We start from the raw sequence: 17,554 nt of genomic DNA on the forward strand, positions 1-17,554 counted from the left end.
AAAAAAAAAAACATACGGACTGAGGGTTCGAAGAGGGAGACCCCCACCCCCCACGAGGACCAAAGTGTTCTTGTCATTATTTCTGAGACCCTTTGTGCTGCAGGTTACCTGTCCAGTCCGGCGTAGGTGACCGTCTCGATGTAGTCGAAGTGACTGTCGGCCCAGTATACCCGCCTGGTGACCAGGTCCAGCGATATCCCAGAAGGAGCCCCCAGCTTGCTTTTCACCAGGTCCATGCGATGGCTGCCATCCATGTATGCCCGCTCCAGTTTGGGCAGATTGTCGGAGTTGCTCCGATCGCTGAAGAACATGTACCTGAGGGGAGAGAGACACACGGACGCTGCTGCGGCTTAAGCTGCAGTCACCAAGTGGATGAAGGAACCCAAAGCCCAACAAGCTTCTCCGAAAGCACCAGAGGCCACAAGCAGGCAGCACGACCATCAAGGCTTTTGAAAGAAGCAGAAGAGACCCCTCAAGATGAAGCAGGGAATGGAAATGACGGGGAAGACATGACAAGAAGAAGAAGCAAATCCACAAGGGTGATGGCAATCCAAGTCTGAGAAGACCCTCTCATAGGAAAAGGACAAAGAGGCCGGAAGGCGACTCGCACTTCCAGGGTGACCGGATCATGAAAAGCGGACAAATCCTTTGAACGTCCGCAATAGGAAGAGCGGCCCCCCTCACGCACCATCTTCTTGTCTTCTGCTAAAGTCATTTCGATTCACTTGTTTTCTCATCAAACAACACCCGGTGACCGAGAATGAATTTGAGGAATTGTTCCCAATTTATTAAAACTAAAAGCTGAAATCCAAGGTATTCAGATCCTCGGCTGTGTCTCGGGGCACCCAATTCTATGGAGTGTCACCCACCTGGGGTCACTTCGCAAGATCAGACCGATTAGGGACGGCACCCAAAGCCCGAGGTCGAAGGAGCTGCCTGCAGAATTCAGAGCCGAGGAAGGCCGTGACCACCTCTGCAGCTGTGACGGTCCCCGAGATGGTCCGGTGGCCTCCAGAATTCTTAAAGGGAAGGCATTTGGAAGGACCACCACTCTTTCTAAGGAGTGATCAGGGGGAGAAGGGGCTTGATGAGGGGGTGATGGTTACTCTCTGGCTGAGCCTCTGTGGAGGGGGAACCAGGAGGGGGAGTGGACCACCATCACTGTGGCACTCCACTGAGCGGAGCTTCATGGCCGAGGGGACAGACGGCAGCCTCTCCGCAGTAAGAGACACACGGTCGTCCACTTGGAGTTTGTAAAATGGCAAATGAAGGACTCTTAGACCGTGAGAAGCAAGACCGCCTGCTTTAAAGATGGTGTCCTCACTCATCAGCTGTGCTGTGTCATGCCAACAGTGACGTGTGGTGGTGGTCTCAGGGACTGGCAGACCAGCAGGGGTGACAGAGGGAAAACTGAATGGAGAAAAGTGTGGAGAGACCCTTAGTGAAGACCCCACTCAGATCACCGTGGACTCCAGGACTGGGCCACACTGGGAAAAACAAAGACAACTCAGGAGTGGCTAAGGGACAACTCTGTGACCGTCCCCGAGTGGCCCAGCCAGAGCATCTCTGGAGAGACCCGACACTAGCTGACCACTGAGGGTCTTCATCCAACCTGACAGAGCCTGAGAGGACCAGCAGGAATAGAAAAACAAAATGGCAGAAAATCCACTAATCCAGGGGTGTGAAGACTCCGGGCTGGAACGGCTGCCAAAGGGGGGGCTTCAACAAAAGGATCTGAGAACTTGTCCCACTGGGATAGCTCAGCTTGTCATTTTGAATAAACCCCCATTCACATTGGTGATTCTGGGTGGGTTTCTTAAACTTTTTTTTCTTATGCCCCCCAGAGAACACTTGACTTGACGGGTGTCACAGAGATGAACGACAGAAGATCCCCCGAATCCAGATGTGTGAAGCTCTTCACGTCAAACCCAACAAGACTCCGGGCTCGATGGGCTGCCACGGTTGGGTGGGTTTGAGGGTCTGAATACGTCAGTCATTGGCATTTTTCATTTTTAATACATTAGCAGACATATCCCCCCCCCCCATCATACCCTTCATGGTGTTTTTGAGACACAGAGCGCTTGACGGGTGGCACCTGTGGGGACTGTCATGCCATTTCCCCCTTGAAGATTCGTCACCTGATTGTCAAAGTTGTGGGTTAGGGTTAGGTTAGGACCACCCCCATCACAGCTTGGGGTGATCCTGGGTGGGGGGTGTGGTTGAGGACAATCATCAGAGTGACGTCGATAGTTTAATCAACCCACCGTGACCCACTGCCATTAAATACAATGGTGGGGTTTAAGGAAGCCTGTTCTAGGGCATTAGGTAGAGAGACTGATAGGTGTGAAAGGCGCTATATAATCAATAAGTAGATGGATTTGAAATGTGCTGCATGATCGGAGTGGCACTCGAAGAAAGTCGCATGAAAAGCACCACGTAACACAATGACAGACGAGTGTGAAGTGCACTTTGTGAACTGATGGCGTTTTGTCCTTCGGGGGGCGCTAGCTCCCTGGGAGTGAGTTCTTTCGTAATTGCGGTGCGTTTCTTAACCCGAATGAAGTCAACGAACGGATGGGAGACACCGTCATCTGCTCCTGAAAGCGCCTTCCACTGCACCGATGACATCGACAGACTCTGCGCCTCGGGCCCCCGTCTCCCGGACCCCGACTCCCAGACCCAGACCGGGTTTTGTCATTGGCTTCATTCGTCTGACATGCAGTGTAAGCTGACATTAAACAAAGCGAAGTTATTTCTCCTGTGTGATTTCACCTTTTCTGTTATATCCATATAGATTTGGGTGAAGTAACGCACTGCAATTACAAAGGAGCTCATGCCCAGGGAGCCAGCGCCACCCGCTGGACACAAGTGTGAATGCAACGGTGGAAAGGACGCACATCCCATGAAGGATGATTTTTTTTTTTGCCCTGCCAGGAGACCAAAATGGAAGGACTACTTAGATGGAGGCACAACCCATCTGGGACGCCTCACAGTCCTCATCTCTGAGGGGATTACGATTGATGGATGGACCGGGTGATGCTCGGTGCCAGGAGAACTTCATTCCCTCACATAGTAGGTGGCAATCTTCCTCTCCTCTGACCCCAGTTAGGACATCTGCAGGGTTGGATGGGATTGGTGGCGTGTGGATGTACAGCCCTGCCCGAGTCCTTGGGTACCTCCAGGGGATGTGGGGTACAACCCTGCTTTCCATATGACCTGGGGGGAATCCTTCTGGTATTATGGCTTTGCTTATCAGGGGCACTTCTGGGGCTTAAAAGGAGCCCACCGCCTTACCTCAAAAAGTTACATTCGGGAGGCAGCAGGAGAAGTGCAAGGAGAGGAAGACCACCTGCTTAGTGTGCAATTAGGTCAAGTTGTGGTCACTTGGGGGCTTCACTTATCAGAGAGAATAAAAACCTTTCAATTGGTGCCTGAGGTTTGGGGCTCAGTGGTGCCACCTTGTGGTTACAACAATTTCCTGAGCTGTGAAGGTGCTATGCGATACACGTTAATGTATGAATGTTGCTGTATAATATAACGGCGTTAAATGTGTGTCCTCCTCTGTCCCTATCCTATGAGAAGATGTGCTCAGAAGTAAAGGTAGTAGAGGACAGAAATGAAAGAGTTAATGTGACATATATGAAAGACACTATATAGCAGATATGTACATGTGAAGGGCTCCATGTTAAAGGTAGACATGAACAATGGTACATAATGGATAGGTATGAATGGCACTATATGATAGACACTTTAGGGACACTGGAATTATCTTGGTGACAAACTGATGGAGTAGAAGGCCTGCAGACACCTTTGCCGTGTCCTAACTGCACATCTGCAGCATCACAGCAACAAAGCGGTGCCTCCACACTGAGCTGCAGACCACCTGGGCTGAATGCCCACGCCTCATTAGATTGGGGTCACTGCGGCTTAGAAATGCCAGGACGAGGAGACAGTGCCAACTAGGGGTCAAACTGCCCACTGGCAAAGCTCACTGATTTAACGAGAGGGTGGAAATGAGCAAAACACCAAAATGCCCATCAGAAACATGCCAAACAGCAGCCCACCCTCACTGCTGCTCTGGGCCTGGCAACTTGTGCTGTGGTGATGGCTGCCACCAGGTGGCAGATGACCGGCAGTGGAGGGGGAAGTAGTAATGACATTCGGACATTTAGTGTCAAGCCCACTTCATTCAACTGAGGGTCACCAGGAGGAATAACAGCAGAAGTGACAGGTCACAGACCTGAGCAGCATCTCTGATGGCTTTGGCATGAAGTCACTCACTCAGATAAATGTAATCAGTGACAAAAAGGGTGAAAATGAGAAAAAGGGTTACTAACAAAATAAAGAAAGACCACGGCATCTTACCCGACAGTGGGGTCGAGGGCCAGACCGTGGGGATTCTGGAGGTTCTCTGCAATCAGACTCACACGGTTGGCACCACTGAAATCACAGACCTCAATCCTGTCCACCAGGCTCTCCACCACGTACAGCTTGAAGGTGATCCAGTCGACGGCGAGGTTCTCTGGGCTGTCCACCGACACCGACAGGACCTCCTTCTGATCGGTGCCATCCAGTTTGACTGAGAACACCTGAGGGGACAGGAAAACATTGGACGTCACCAGATGTGACAGGAGACGAGTACAAATGAGACACGCTGGGGGAGCGGCAGTCGTGAAAACGGCTCAAAATATTAAGGGGGCAGCAGAAAGGGGCCGCGGGACACCAGCACCGTCATGTGAAGCTCCTGACATGTAAAAACAGGAATGGAAGGTGACAAAGAGAGAAGGAGGAGGAGGACAAGCCACCTGTAAGTCTGGCCTGAAAGGGAGAAATATGGACACTGTCAGTCAAACTATTATATAGTGCCTTTCATATCTATCTATTAATTATATTGTGCCTTTCACTACATATCTCTAATATAGTGCTTTTCTAGCTGTCTATTGTATAAAGTCTTTCTCAGTATTTATCTACGTTATAAGACAGCTTATATCTATCCATTATATAGTGCCTTTCATGCCCATCATTATATAGTTTCCTTTATTTCTATCTATTCATTTTATAGTGTCTTTCATTTCTATCTATCTATTATAGAATGCCTTTCATATCTATTTATTAATTGTATAGTGCCTTTCACTATATATCTCTAACATATCACTTTTCTGGCTATCTGTCTATTGTATAAAGCCTTTCTCAGTATCTATATACTATGTAAGGCTGTTCATATCTATCTATTAACTATATAATGCCATTCACATCCATCTCTCTGCGGTGGGCTGGCGCCCTGCCCGGGGTTTGTTTCCTGCCTTGCGCCCTGTGTTGGCTGGGATTGACCCTGTAGTTGGGATATAGCGGGTTGGATAATGGATGGATGGATGGGCATCCACCTATCTATCTAACACTGAGGGTCTTTCACAAATCTATCTCTCTATCGATTATATAGTGCCTTTCTATGTATCTATCCATTAAACAGTACCTATAAGAAGTCTTGGAAGTTTTTCCATTTTATTTTTTTACAACACTGAATGACACTGATTTTTTTTTTTTTAGCTGAAAAAGATTCTTTAATGTCAAAGTGAAACCAGATCTCTACAAAGTGGTCTTTTCATCCATTTTGTATACGTTCTTTCCTATCTAGTCATCTACGTATTATATAGTGCCTTTCAGAGCTCTCTGTCTGCCTTTCATAAGTCCTTAAGCCCACAAGGCGATGTGCTGCTAAGCCCGTGGAGGTTGCAGGTTTTCCTGGGCGCTGTTGAGGTTTCAGCAGGTGGTCCTCACAGAGCCCCCCAGGTCATCTTGGATTGGAGTCCTAAAGCACTTCCAACACTGCCCACTAGAGGGGGATCACACTGTCGAACCCCAGCTAGCAATAGGCACAAACACTGAGTTTTTATAGAGAAAAAGATATATATATTTTTTTTATCAGAGAAATGCCATGTCTCAGTATGACACTCCAAATAAGCCTAAAGGGCATAAATGAGTTGCCAGCAAGGCAATGCCAAGTCTGAAAAACACAAACCAAATGTCAAAACCTGAGCACAATCAGAAAAAGCAGAGCAAAACACAAGAAGACTCGCCAACTCTGGAGTGCATTCACAATGAACCAGTTGGCACTGTGGGAGACCCTCTGGGTTTAAAGAGCGGAGGGCAGTTCCTATCGGTGATTGGCAGGTGGCCCCACCCACAAAACACATGGAACATAACAAAGGCAGCTTATATACAATAAAGAGTGAGGCACATGATTAGCATAAAGAATCCAAAATACATAAAAGAGACACAAATAATGAACTGGAACCCCAGCACTGCCCTGCTGAACCTGCAGGCAGTGGAGCCCTCTAGTGGTGAAGGTGGTGGGCCGTCTATCATGGTGTCACTCCTTTGGTGGCCCTGAGCAAGAAAGTCAAGAAAATAACCAAGCGTGTAGTCAAGGACACCTAGTGGAGACTGAAGGGAAGTGCATTTAAAGACACACATATTCAGACAAAGAGTTATGGAAATCTAGAACACACTACCACACTATGGAGTTGAAGCAGAAACTTTGACAACCTTGGAAAAGTACCCGGAGGAGATATGAGAACATCTTGGCTCTTAGCTGACCAGACAAGCCACAAACCACAGAGCATTACGTCTCCAAACTCGAGCCCCTCGCCCTGACGGTGCCCGTGTGTAGTCCACATGTTCTCCCGTGTCCTCACAGGTCTTCATCCCACATGGATGGCAGGTGCACATTGGATAAGTTGCTCCTAAGTGTGGATGTGGCATTTGGGCTGGCATCCCATCCAGGGCTTTTCCCTGCCTAGTGGGCTTTGAGGAGACCTCAAGTTGGTTGCGGGCGCTCAGGTTTTCATTTCCTCGTAACGTTCTGCTCTTTGTCACACTGAGTTGCGTGAGGGCCATGTGTCTAGAATGGCACGCGCAGGGCACTTTCATTTGTCATAAAGATTTATAACACAAATGATTATTATAAAAAAGACAGCAATATAAGGAGAAGAGCTGAGGACAAAGGACAAGTGCAGAGCATCGCTTTATCCAGGCTTAGTAACGTCTCCTCTGTTCTTCTGATGTCTTGGGTTTTTATTGTTAAATGACACACACGTCACCTGTTAGGCAGGTCTGCAGCACAGCATGAAGCGCCACATAAATGATAACCTGAAGTCCCGTCCTGCAGATCCTCACACAGCGGCGCCCTCTAGTGTTTAAGGTGCTGGGCCGTCCACCACACCGTCACTGCAAGTAAGTTCAGCCGGGCGCTGTAAGAAACGTGTGGCGGCCCACCATCAGAAAGGAGATCAACATGGAGATTTCTACCAGGAGGAACACCAGGGCGAGATTAACATTTCATTTGGAAAGGCCAAGACTAGGCCTTCTGAAATGACGAGTTATTTGGCCACAGTGCCAGAAGACAAGTTTGGTGAAAAGCAACTGTAACGTGTGATGGTGGTGGATGTGTTCTGGTTTGGGGCTTCTCTGCTGCACCAGCATCTTGGCAGCTCACCCATCACAGAATCCATTAGGAATTCTTCATTGAGGGTACTGTGAGGCCATCGGTCAGAAGATTGAAGCTCAACTTGAACTACAATGAAGACCCTAAACCAACCAGTAAAGCCTCAAAGGAATGTCTGGAAAGAAAAAAATGGGGTTGGGGGATTCCGAGCTCAGATATGAAGCCCACTGAGATGCTGTGGGTGGGGTTTGCCCCTTAAATGTCATACAGGTGAATGGAGGAGTGGAATAAACTTTCTCCTAATCAGTGCCAGAGGCTGCCATAGGAGACAAATCCAGGCAGATCCAGGCAGATAGGGGTGGACTGACTTTTTTTCACAGATGGATACGGTATATCTGTTCATTTTTTAATTGAATAAATTTTCATTTTTGCTTAAAAATGACATCACCTTTATCTAGAGATGCTGTTCAAACGAAAACCAAACCTTGATATGCCAACATATATGAAAACAGAACAAACTCTTCATGGGGGGCATTTACTTTTGCACATGACACAAAAAACAGAAAAGTGCCCAGAAAGGAAATGGGCATTCATAGGGACTCAAGCTCTGGTATGTGGGAGGAAAGCCAAAGCACCAGGAGATGAACCCACAGAGACACGAGAAGACCATGCAGACCCCCGTGGTGCCACCATAAAGTCAAAGGTCCAGTTTGGTCACCTTTTATGCTTTCTGTTGGGGCTTCTATAAAATTAAAGACCAACCCCACCAAATTTGTCCTTCCCTTTGGCACGTTCATTTCCTGACACTTGTTATTTTCTGGATTCTTCTAATGTCACATTGAAGGGGTCGTCCACGTCACGTAATCAAGAGACCTCGGACACAATGCTTTGGTCTTCTGGTCTACTCCCTCGATATTCAAGTTCAGAAGGGATCATAGAGAGGGGGGCCTCAGCAGGTCCAAACCTTCACGCCAAGAACTACAGACACACGGAGGGAGTGACCAGTTGGTGTGACGGACAAGGGTACTTTGGGGTTTGGTCTTCAAACTTAATTCTGTTTTGGAGAACTGGAAGGACGAGATTGTTGAGCGGAATATCGACTTCTCATCACAACATTCTAACCCACTAAAGAGTAGAGAAGACCAAACTGCATTTCTTACTGCCTTACGTCTTTCCAAAAGCATGCAGATGGCACCGAGCCAGCGCTGCCCACCTTTTTCTGAGTGGTGTCCGTCCAGAATACACGCTGGGTGATCCAATGGTAGTCCACACCCAAAGCCTGTCCTCGGTTCTGGGACTTGATCAGCTGCCTCATGTTCCTGCCATGGATGTCACCGATCATAACGTCCCGGCCATTGGAGAACAACAGTTGTGGAATTCCGGCTGATGGAAACAAAAAGGGAACAGGCGGATATCAAAACACGAAGGCTAAGAGAGAACCCACCGTCCACCAGCGTCCATCTGCTTTGAAACTGGGAACGATAGGACAACTGACCTCAAGTGAAAAGCTAATGGAACCAACGAGCATCTAAACACCAAAAACCAAAAAAGAGGTGTGTGCAAAAGTAAGTGCACCCCAGGGAAATTGTTGCCTTTGTGTGGCAAACAGTAGATCTTCATGCAAATGGTGCTTACGGGTAAAGGTGACAGACTTGAATAAAATCACCAGGCAGATCATTTTTGGAAAGACCACCCATGGTGTCAGATGCTGGCATTGCCCCCTTTATCATGAATGACTCCTTGTAGGTGTTTTTGCAGAACTGCCCATCAGTTTCTGGCATCGACTTGAAGGAATTTGGCATGGTGGAGTGGTCCAGGCATTTCACTGTTTACAAGACGTTTACGGGGGTCTCTTGCATTTTAATGTACGCCCTAAGCAAAGACCTTGGGCCTCATGTAGAATTCACGCTAAGTGAAGGCGTACGGGAAAAAGTGGAAATGTGCGTACGCACAAAAAGAAATCCAGATGCATAAATCTGTACGGACGCCAAGTTCCTCGCACTTCCGCTTTACAAACCCTAACGAACGTGAAATTTAAACGCACGTGGGCGCGCCTGCAGCCCCACCACGACTCCTCCCAGAATTCTGCATATTCTAATATGCAAATCAAAATAAAAATCTGTTAAAAGCACATGGAAAAAAAGAATTTCAATAAACGTGAAGTGGAGGCAAAGAAAAGCATATCTGTTGGCGTAAGCAGCGGTATAAACAACAAAAGGAAACCGATGGAGGGAAACAGCGTGGCGAAGACTCTCCAACGTTCAAGTGCAGAAGTTCGCTCAGTGCCCGAAATTAAAAAGGAGGTGGTCAGATAACAAAGGACGCCAATCCACGTGTTGATGGTGCTGCTGCGCACAAACCTCTGCCTCGGAAACCCCCAGGTGACCTTCCAGAATGTTCTCGAGTCATCAAATGCAGCAGTGGATGCTTATAATGGCTGTGCTATGGGATATTGACTACAATTTAAATGAATTGGCTGAAAAAGAAATGCTGCATCCAATTACTTGTTTTATTAAATTCTGCGAATTACATTCGAACAAAGTCGTAACGCTGCCCGATATGACCGATCATTTGGTGGGTCAGGAATCCCAAGATGGCATCTATTCAGGTACGACTGTGTGCCACCAGGGGTGTGCGCTCAGGGGAGGCAGGTGACATCATGAACAGTAAAAGAAAAAAGAAAAACAAATAATGATAACATGAAATAAATCTGACCACTGGCCTGGCTTTAAATTGGTTTTCTCAATATTTGTATTATTTTTATAGTCAAAATCGCTGAATTGGCGCATTTCCTGTTCCAACACACGGGAGAAATGCGAGGGGCGGCAGCGACGAGCCTCACCTCACCTCGGACTGCGCTCTCCTGACGGGGTTGATGCCTGCGATTGGCGCGTGCCTGTCGCTGTCTCTCTGTGCGTCGCCAATATAAGGTCTACAGACACGTCTATTATACACCCTGACTTTCTAATATCTTTAATGAATGTTTGTCACATATTTAGTGTCGCAGAGAGAAGGCACAGGGTGAGGCAGACCACAGACATAGAATTACTAGACGCCAATGTCGCCGCCATATTGCGAGTGGCACTGCTGTGGAGTGAAGTAATGGATAATGCGCTGCTCCGGTTTATTGAAGGGCTTCACAAGGAGAAAAAGGTTGAGAATTATCTGACTCCAGTCAAGTACACCAGGTGACAAAAACCCTGCAATCCGATTGGCTGTCCAGCAGCAGAGCAGCGCAGGTCTGCAGCTGGACCCATCACGTTGTGTCTCTACTTTAACAGATCTTAAGCCCCGCCCCCTTGGTGGGAGGAGGCATAGACATAGAATTAGTAGACGCCGTGTGAGCAGCAGCATCGTACGTCAACGTCGCCGCCATATTGCGAGTGGCACCGCTGTGGAGTGAAGTGATGGATTTGTACAAACCGCCGTACGCTCCAAACCAGATCCCGGGGGATTACATTTCACAGGTAAGGCTGAACGATTATTTTGGTTGAATCTCGGAAGGAAGCACACTGGAAATAACCGCACACGGAAAAAACTGCATGTGGAAGAATACGCATACAGTAAAGTGCGTATGCGGAAAAAAGCACATGGCGGCATAGATAGAATAGCATTACAGTAATCTATACGTGAGGTGACTCGGGCATTGACCGATACTTCAGTACTGTGTTACGTAAGAACAGGACGAAGTCTAGAAATGTTTCGGAGATGGCATCCCACTAAAACGTATCCATCGCTTACAACTTCTTCCAAATTCTGCTGCCAGGATGATAACCTGATGTTGTAAATCCACTGAACACGTCACACCGATTCTCTCTCACGTCACTGGCTCCCAGTTCACTACTGAACACGACACACAATCCCGCTCTGAACATTTAAAGCTCTCCACACCTCGCTGATCTCCTCCAGACTGGCACTCCTCTCGCCCACTCAGATCCTGTCATGTGAGAGGATTCAGTCTGTCAATGTGGTGCGGCCTTAGTTTGTGAAGACAGAGACGACTAAAGACTTGAATACAAAATGGTGGCTGTCAATTTCAAACGGTGTTTCCTCGATGTCTGAACCAATCTCAGCCCGAACAGACTGACTGATCAAAGATCCACTGACAGCTTGTCCTCATGTCGACTGTCAGATAACACGCTCGGCTACTGTGACCACCTTGACTGGACCATACTGACCCCAACTCTCTCTTCTGTTTCTTTTTCCGGTTTCTTTGTGGTGGCGGCCTGTGCCACCACCACCTACTCAAAGCATCCTGATGCACCAACATTGATGGACTGAAAGCCAGAAGTCTACGTGACCATCATCATCATCAGGTCCTTCCATGAAAACCCTAAATACAAAGAGGACTGTCTGACTTATGTTAGGTAGATTACCCAGAGGGGACTGGGCGGTCTCGTGGTCTGGAACCCCTACAGATTTTATTTTTTTCTCCAGCCTTTGGAGTTTTTTTTGTTTTTTCTGTCCACCCTGGCCATCGGACCACCTTACTCTTATTCTATGTTAATTAATGTTGACTTATGTTTATTTTTTATTGTGTCTTCTATTTTTCTATTCATTTTGTAAAGCACTTTGAGCTACATTTGTTTGTATGAATATGTGCTATAGAAATAAATGTTGGTTGATTGATTGATTGATTGATTGATTGATGGACCCTCCTTTGTTTTTCAATGTGAGCGAGTGGTAGCTTTGATCATATGATGCCAGTCCAACATCTGTTACCAGACTGGCACGGCACACGTCACAGGACAGCTTTCTCCAAATCCTATCTAAGGGCTGCCTGACCTCCCTCTGCTTCCTGAGGTGGATTTCTTTTGGGAAACCTTCAGAGTTTGAGAAATGCTAACAGCTAACAACATCTACACAGTCAGTGACTAAATACATTTAGCCAAGACGTTGTTTGGAGGCTCACTTGAGCACATTAATGCACAGCCTTGCTAGCTTAGCCTGGCGTAGCTAAAGTTAAGATTATAAAACGGGATTTTCTGATGGCCAGATATAACCACCACAATCGTTCAGCCTTACCTATGGAATGGAATCCCCCGGGATCTGCTTTGGAGCGTACGGCGGTTTCTACAATCCCAAGCAGCGCATTATTAATTACTTCACTTCACAGCAGTGCCACTCGCAATATGGCGGCGACGTTGACGTACGATGCTGCTGCTCATGCGGCGTCTAGTAATTCTGTGTCTATGCCTAAGATGACATCAGGAGAAGGTCACTTCTGGTTCCCCAACATCACTTAAAGCCTTCATCAGTTCACGTCTGGACTCCGAACCAATCACTTCTCTGACAAACCCAATCCGTTGCAGCCAGTGACATCATACGGGTGGCTGCCACAAACCTTTTTAATCGTGTCGGGTCCGTTAATCTTAAACGAACTTGACGAGTACACATACCCTTAAAGAAAATGGGTAAAGGGTAAGTAGAGGGGGCATACGACGATAACACAAGTGGCAAGAGGACAGACAGCTCTTAGAAAAGGACTGAGAAGCCAAGCCAGTCGTCATCATCATCATCTTCATCATCATCATTATCTCTAAATACCAGAAGCTCTCTTCTAACTCCTCCATTTGAAGATGTCTTCTAACAGCGCCAAAGCGGCCATGCTAGTTTGCACCGTTATATTATTACAGAAGGACCACAATCCCCCGTGACCCTGTATTTAGGATATAGCGGGTTGGATAATGGATGGAGTGAATTAAATCGGTAAACGATAACGCACTTCATTTCGGCGTATCTGATAAATCCCGCGTCATTTTGGCAAAGCTGAAAAAAGAAAAGGAAACGACATCGAAACAGCAGGGCTGATCTGACGCGGGGTGCCGCCAGTTTACAAAACCCACCGGAAAAGTGCATAGGCAAGGTAGGGGGCTACCATGAAAATGTGTGCGGCTTTACACCAAAGTTTAGTTTTTAGACATCTCGAAGGAAGCGGGCGTACGCAACATTTATAAACGAGACCCCTGGATTTCTGGGACGTGATCTGGACAGACGGATCAAAGGTTGAGAGGTTAGGCTTCAGTAACTGTAAGGTGTGATTCAGGAGAAGACCCTCATGCCAACTGTGGTGGTGGACATGTTCTAGTTTGGGGTGACCTTGTTGTCTCAGGGCCTGAGCAGCCGTCCCATTAAAGTGTGCTGGGGGGCAACGCGAGGGCATCCATCTAATAGATGAAGTTGTACCCCCAGAATGGTCCATAAAACACAGTAGCAGGACCACCAAGGAAACGGCACAAGCAGAAGAAGTGGAGTTCAAGGACTGGCTGAGTCAAAGCCCACCAAAATGTTGAGATGAGCGGGACATCTCGCAACTGAAGAGACTTGGCACTGAGGGAGCCAAAATGTCACCGAGTTGATGCCAGAGACTGGTGGGCTTGATTCTCTTTAAGGGGGCAACGCCAGCATCTGAGACCAAGGGTGGACTTTCTTTTCCCCCTGTAGACCCCTTCACCTGTTTTGTGCCTTTGCACTCCCAGGCCCTTCCGATTTCGAGCAGGTCTGTCACCTTCACCTGTAGGCGTGTGCAGATAAGTGACATCTCCGTCCCTATGCACACACTAGATGTGCGAGGGGCAACAAACTGAAATCTGAGAACTTTGAACCAAAATCGTGCTGCATAGGCCAGGACTATTAAGTAGAAACAACACGGCAACTGGGAAAAAGGAACTGGGCAGGAAGACCCAGTTACCCAAGATGGAGGATTAAAGCAAGCAAACCCATGAGGCCCCCCAGTGTTGTCACAGCAGGAGCTCCGCTTACCAGAAATGTCAGCTTTGCAGCGTCGGCCGTTCTCCAGGATGTAGCCGTCCGCACAGCGGCACTGGTGACTTCCAATGCTGTCCTCGCACAGCTGCTCGCAGACCCCCCAGATGTTGCAGTCGTCGTAGTCTACAAGGTGGGAGAAGGAAATTCGTCAGGCCAGTCACAGAAGGGACGTCAACGTACCGCCCGAAATCTCGGGGACTTACCGCCACAGCTGCGGCTGTCATTGCTGAGGATGTAACCGTCTGGACAGTAGCAGGTGCCACCGCTGGGGGACATGTGGCACCTGTACTCACAGCTGAGCTGCGCACAGCGCTCAAAACCTGAAACGGTTTGACAGAGGACACGTGTCACGACACCCTTGAAGTTCCACCACTGAGCGTAAGCCAGCAGTCCACACCCATTAAGAGCGGTCAACCCCTCGGACCTCCCATTTGACTCTTGGTGGACTTTCAACAGAAAATCCAAACTCTACATCCATTATCCAACCTCCCGTATCCTAACTTAAGGGTCACGGGGGTCTGCTGGAGCCATCCCATCCAACATGAGGCGCAAGGCAGGAAACAAACCCCGGGCAAGGCGTCAACCCACTGCAGGGCACACACACACACCCACACCAAGCACACATTAGGGACAATTTAGAATCGCCAATGCACCTAACCGGCATGTCTTTGGACTGTGGGAGGAAACCTACGCAGACACGGGGAGAACATGCAAACTCCACGCAGAGAGGACCCAGGAAGTGAACCCGGGTCTTCTTACTGCCAGGCAGCAGTGCCACCCACTGCGCCACCGTGCCGCCCTCAACAGAAAATGTCAAAGTGAAAACCACATCTCTGCAAGGTGGTCTTAACAAATAAACAGAAAACACAAACGTGACACCCCCTAAAGCATCACTGGTGCAGCCAGCTGGTCTTAGGGGGTCCCGTCGGTACTTTTATGGAGGTCACCTGTCTGGAGTTTGAACTGATTGTACCTGAAGGGTCCCAACTTGTGGTGAGCCAGTATGGTGGCCTAACCTACACGATGAGGACAAAAGTACAAGTCAGGGGACAGGGACGGGGGGGACGAGGACATCTCCATGTCACTGAAGGTCCAGTTAAACCCATCATGAAGAAATGGGAAGAATCTGACACAGAGCTGGCCTTCCACAAACACTGAGGATGAGGAGGGAGACCACCAAGAGACCTCTGAGAAGTAGGAAGGAGTCGCAAGCTACAGTGTGGGACGCTGCAGAGACCTTGAAGACAACAATTGTTGTCACCAGTTGCAGCTTTATTGGTGACTGGCAAAGGACGTCTCAGTAGAAGGCCCATCTGATGTCAGCAGGAAGAAGGTTCTGTGCTGTGAGGAGACCAAAATGGAGCTTGTGGCCTGAACGCCATGCTGCGCCACACACACTGTGATAAACGGGGGCAGCATCAGGCCATGGGGATGCTTGTCTGCAGAAGGCCTTGGAAGGAATGAAAGGGTAAAATGAAGGTGGCAGAATGGAGGGGGGGGGTTCAGTTTATGCAGGAGAACCTAATGGAGTCTTGAAGAAACTTGAACCTTAGGAGAAGACAGAGAGTGCAAGCCAAAGCTACACAAGAAGAAACAGCGACGTGAAGGTCCTGGAGTGCAATGGAGAATCGGTGGCTGGACCTGACCGGGGCTGTCCCCTCGCGAGCACCATGGCCAGTGTTTGAAGTGGGCCGGGAGTCACCTCTGCCGATTTCGACTTAGGGTACTGGCGCCTTCTCACGGATCTTCACATGGAACAGTCAAACGTTGGTGCATCTCAGATCCCCTGCTCTTCCATTGACCGCCAGTGCACTGTGACGATCACAGCATCGTCTTACCCGCCACCTCTTCACGAGTCTTCACCATCAAAAGTTGGCATATCATGGCACTCAAAGCTTCATGGGACCCCCTGCTCTTTGATCGAGTGTCGCTGTATTGTGACAATCGAAGTAACGTCATGCTGGCACCCGTTTGCAAATATTTACAGGGGAACGATTGAAAGTTGGCATACCGTGGCACTCAAAGTCACATGGGACGCTCTGACTGATTGACTACCAGTGTACTGGCACCTTGGAGCTTCGCAGGGGGACCCCAAACCCCCAATTCTGGTTCCACATCAAGGACTGAACTGAGCAGAGCAGATAGAGAGAGAGAGACCTGAGGGCACCGACTCAAGGATTGGCATGGCTGCCATCTTCTACATTGTGAATGCTTGTGCCATCGCGTAGTTTGTGTTTTACATTTCTAATTCATTCAGACCACCTGTGCAGAGCTCCATTTTCAGTTGGGCACTAATGAGTCCTTTTCTGTCAGTCAGTGCCAAGAGCGCCAATTACCTGCACTGTGCTTCGGCCATTTGTGTAAGAAGAAAATGTGAAAACGTCCCAAGGGGTGACCGCCATTTAAAAGGCGCTATATGATGATGTTTGTGTGCAGGTGCTCTGGCGGCAGGCTGAATTACATCGGCGAAGGTCATTCAGGTGACCAGTCTCATCGCTTTCCAGAAGGGAACTGAAGTGAAGACCCATCAGGGGACCCCACCGCCCCCGTAAGGGAACCTGGTGACCCTCGCTGTGCCATCATGTTTGTGTGACTGTCATCTTACACTGTGACACACACTCACACACACGCTCAAATTGAACAGCAGCAGAGTGATCTCCATTACCGCATTTTAAGTTGGCAGTTGAATTGGTTTCGTCTTCCCCCAGGGGACAGTCGGCGTGGCCGTCACACACGTTCATGACAGGGATACACTTTGGAGAGCTGGGACACGGCCATTCTCCTGGGTAGCACTCTCGAGAGCCGCTGTCTGTAACAAGAGTCAAAGTCAGGTTCACGTTTCACCCAAGTGACATTTTGCAGGTTCCGCCATCACCTACGAGTTCTGCACGGACCGTTTGTCGGTTACTTGGCCCTCGTTTTTTGTAGTGACAGCCGAGGAAAACTTGAGGACCGAGACCCCCAAAAGTCGTGGCACACTGCGTTTGAATGGAGGCACAGCTGAAACAACAGCAGACGGAATCAAAATATCGATGAGAAAAACCTGAAATCACCCATGTCACATAATCAGCCATATGACATAATCTAAGTGTCACATACTGTAGCCAGCAGTATGACATCCTCAACTACTGCAGCATCAGCCGCTTCTGGAAAATTCTGTTGTGCACGAGAGAAAAGCGTTTAGAAATGGGACAGAAAAGTGAGGAGCGCAGCAGGCAGTGAAGTTTTGTGAGGCTGACATTACATTTACATTTATTTGCTTAGAAGCGACTTACAAACCCCAATTTTAGGGGACTTTTTGGGAACAAATGTGACAGGACAAGGTGACAAATTGATCACAAC

General features: G+C 48.4%; 1 protein-coding gene across 1 annotated transcript in view; it reads right to left on the minus strand.

Moving 5' to 3' along the window:
• Positions 1 to 17,554, minus strand: part of lrp2b (low density lipoprotein receptor-related protein 2b) — a 184,999-nt gene that overhangs the window by 147,210 nt on the left and 20,235 nt on the right. The window contains exons 7-12 of the mRNA XM_039740545.1: positions 16,878 to 17,021; positions 14,416 to 14,532; positions 14,207 to 14,335; positions 8,658 to 8,827; positions 4,366 to 4,589; positions 109 to 315 (exon numbers count right to left, since the gene is read on the minus strand). Of these exons, the coding sequence (XP_039596479.1) occupies positions 109 to 315; positions 4,366 to 4,589; positions 8,658 to 8,827; positions 14,207 to 14,335; positions 14,416 to 14,532; positions 16,878 to 17,021 (991 nt within the window). The remainder of the gene's footprint in view (positions 1 to 108; positions 316 to 4,365; positions 4,590 to 8,657; positions 8,828 to 14,206; positions 14,336 to 14,415; positions 14,533 to 16,877; positions 17,022 to 17,554) is intronic.

This window comes from Polypterus senegalus, chromosome 17, assembly GCF_016835505.1.
Source record: "Polypterus senegalus isolate Bchr_013 chromosome 17, ASM1683550v1, whole genome shotgun sequence".
NCBI classification, from domain to species: domain Eukaryota; kingdom Metazoa; phylum Chordata; class Cladistia; order Polypteriformes; family Polypteridae; genus Polypterus; species Polypterus senegalus.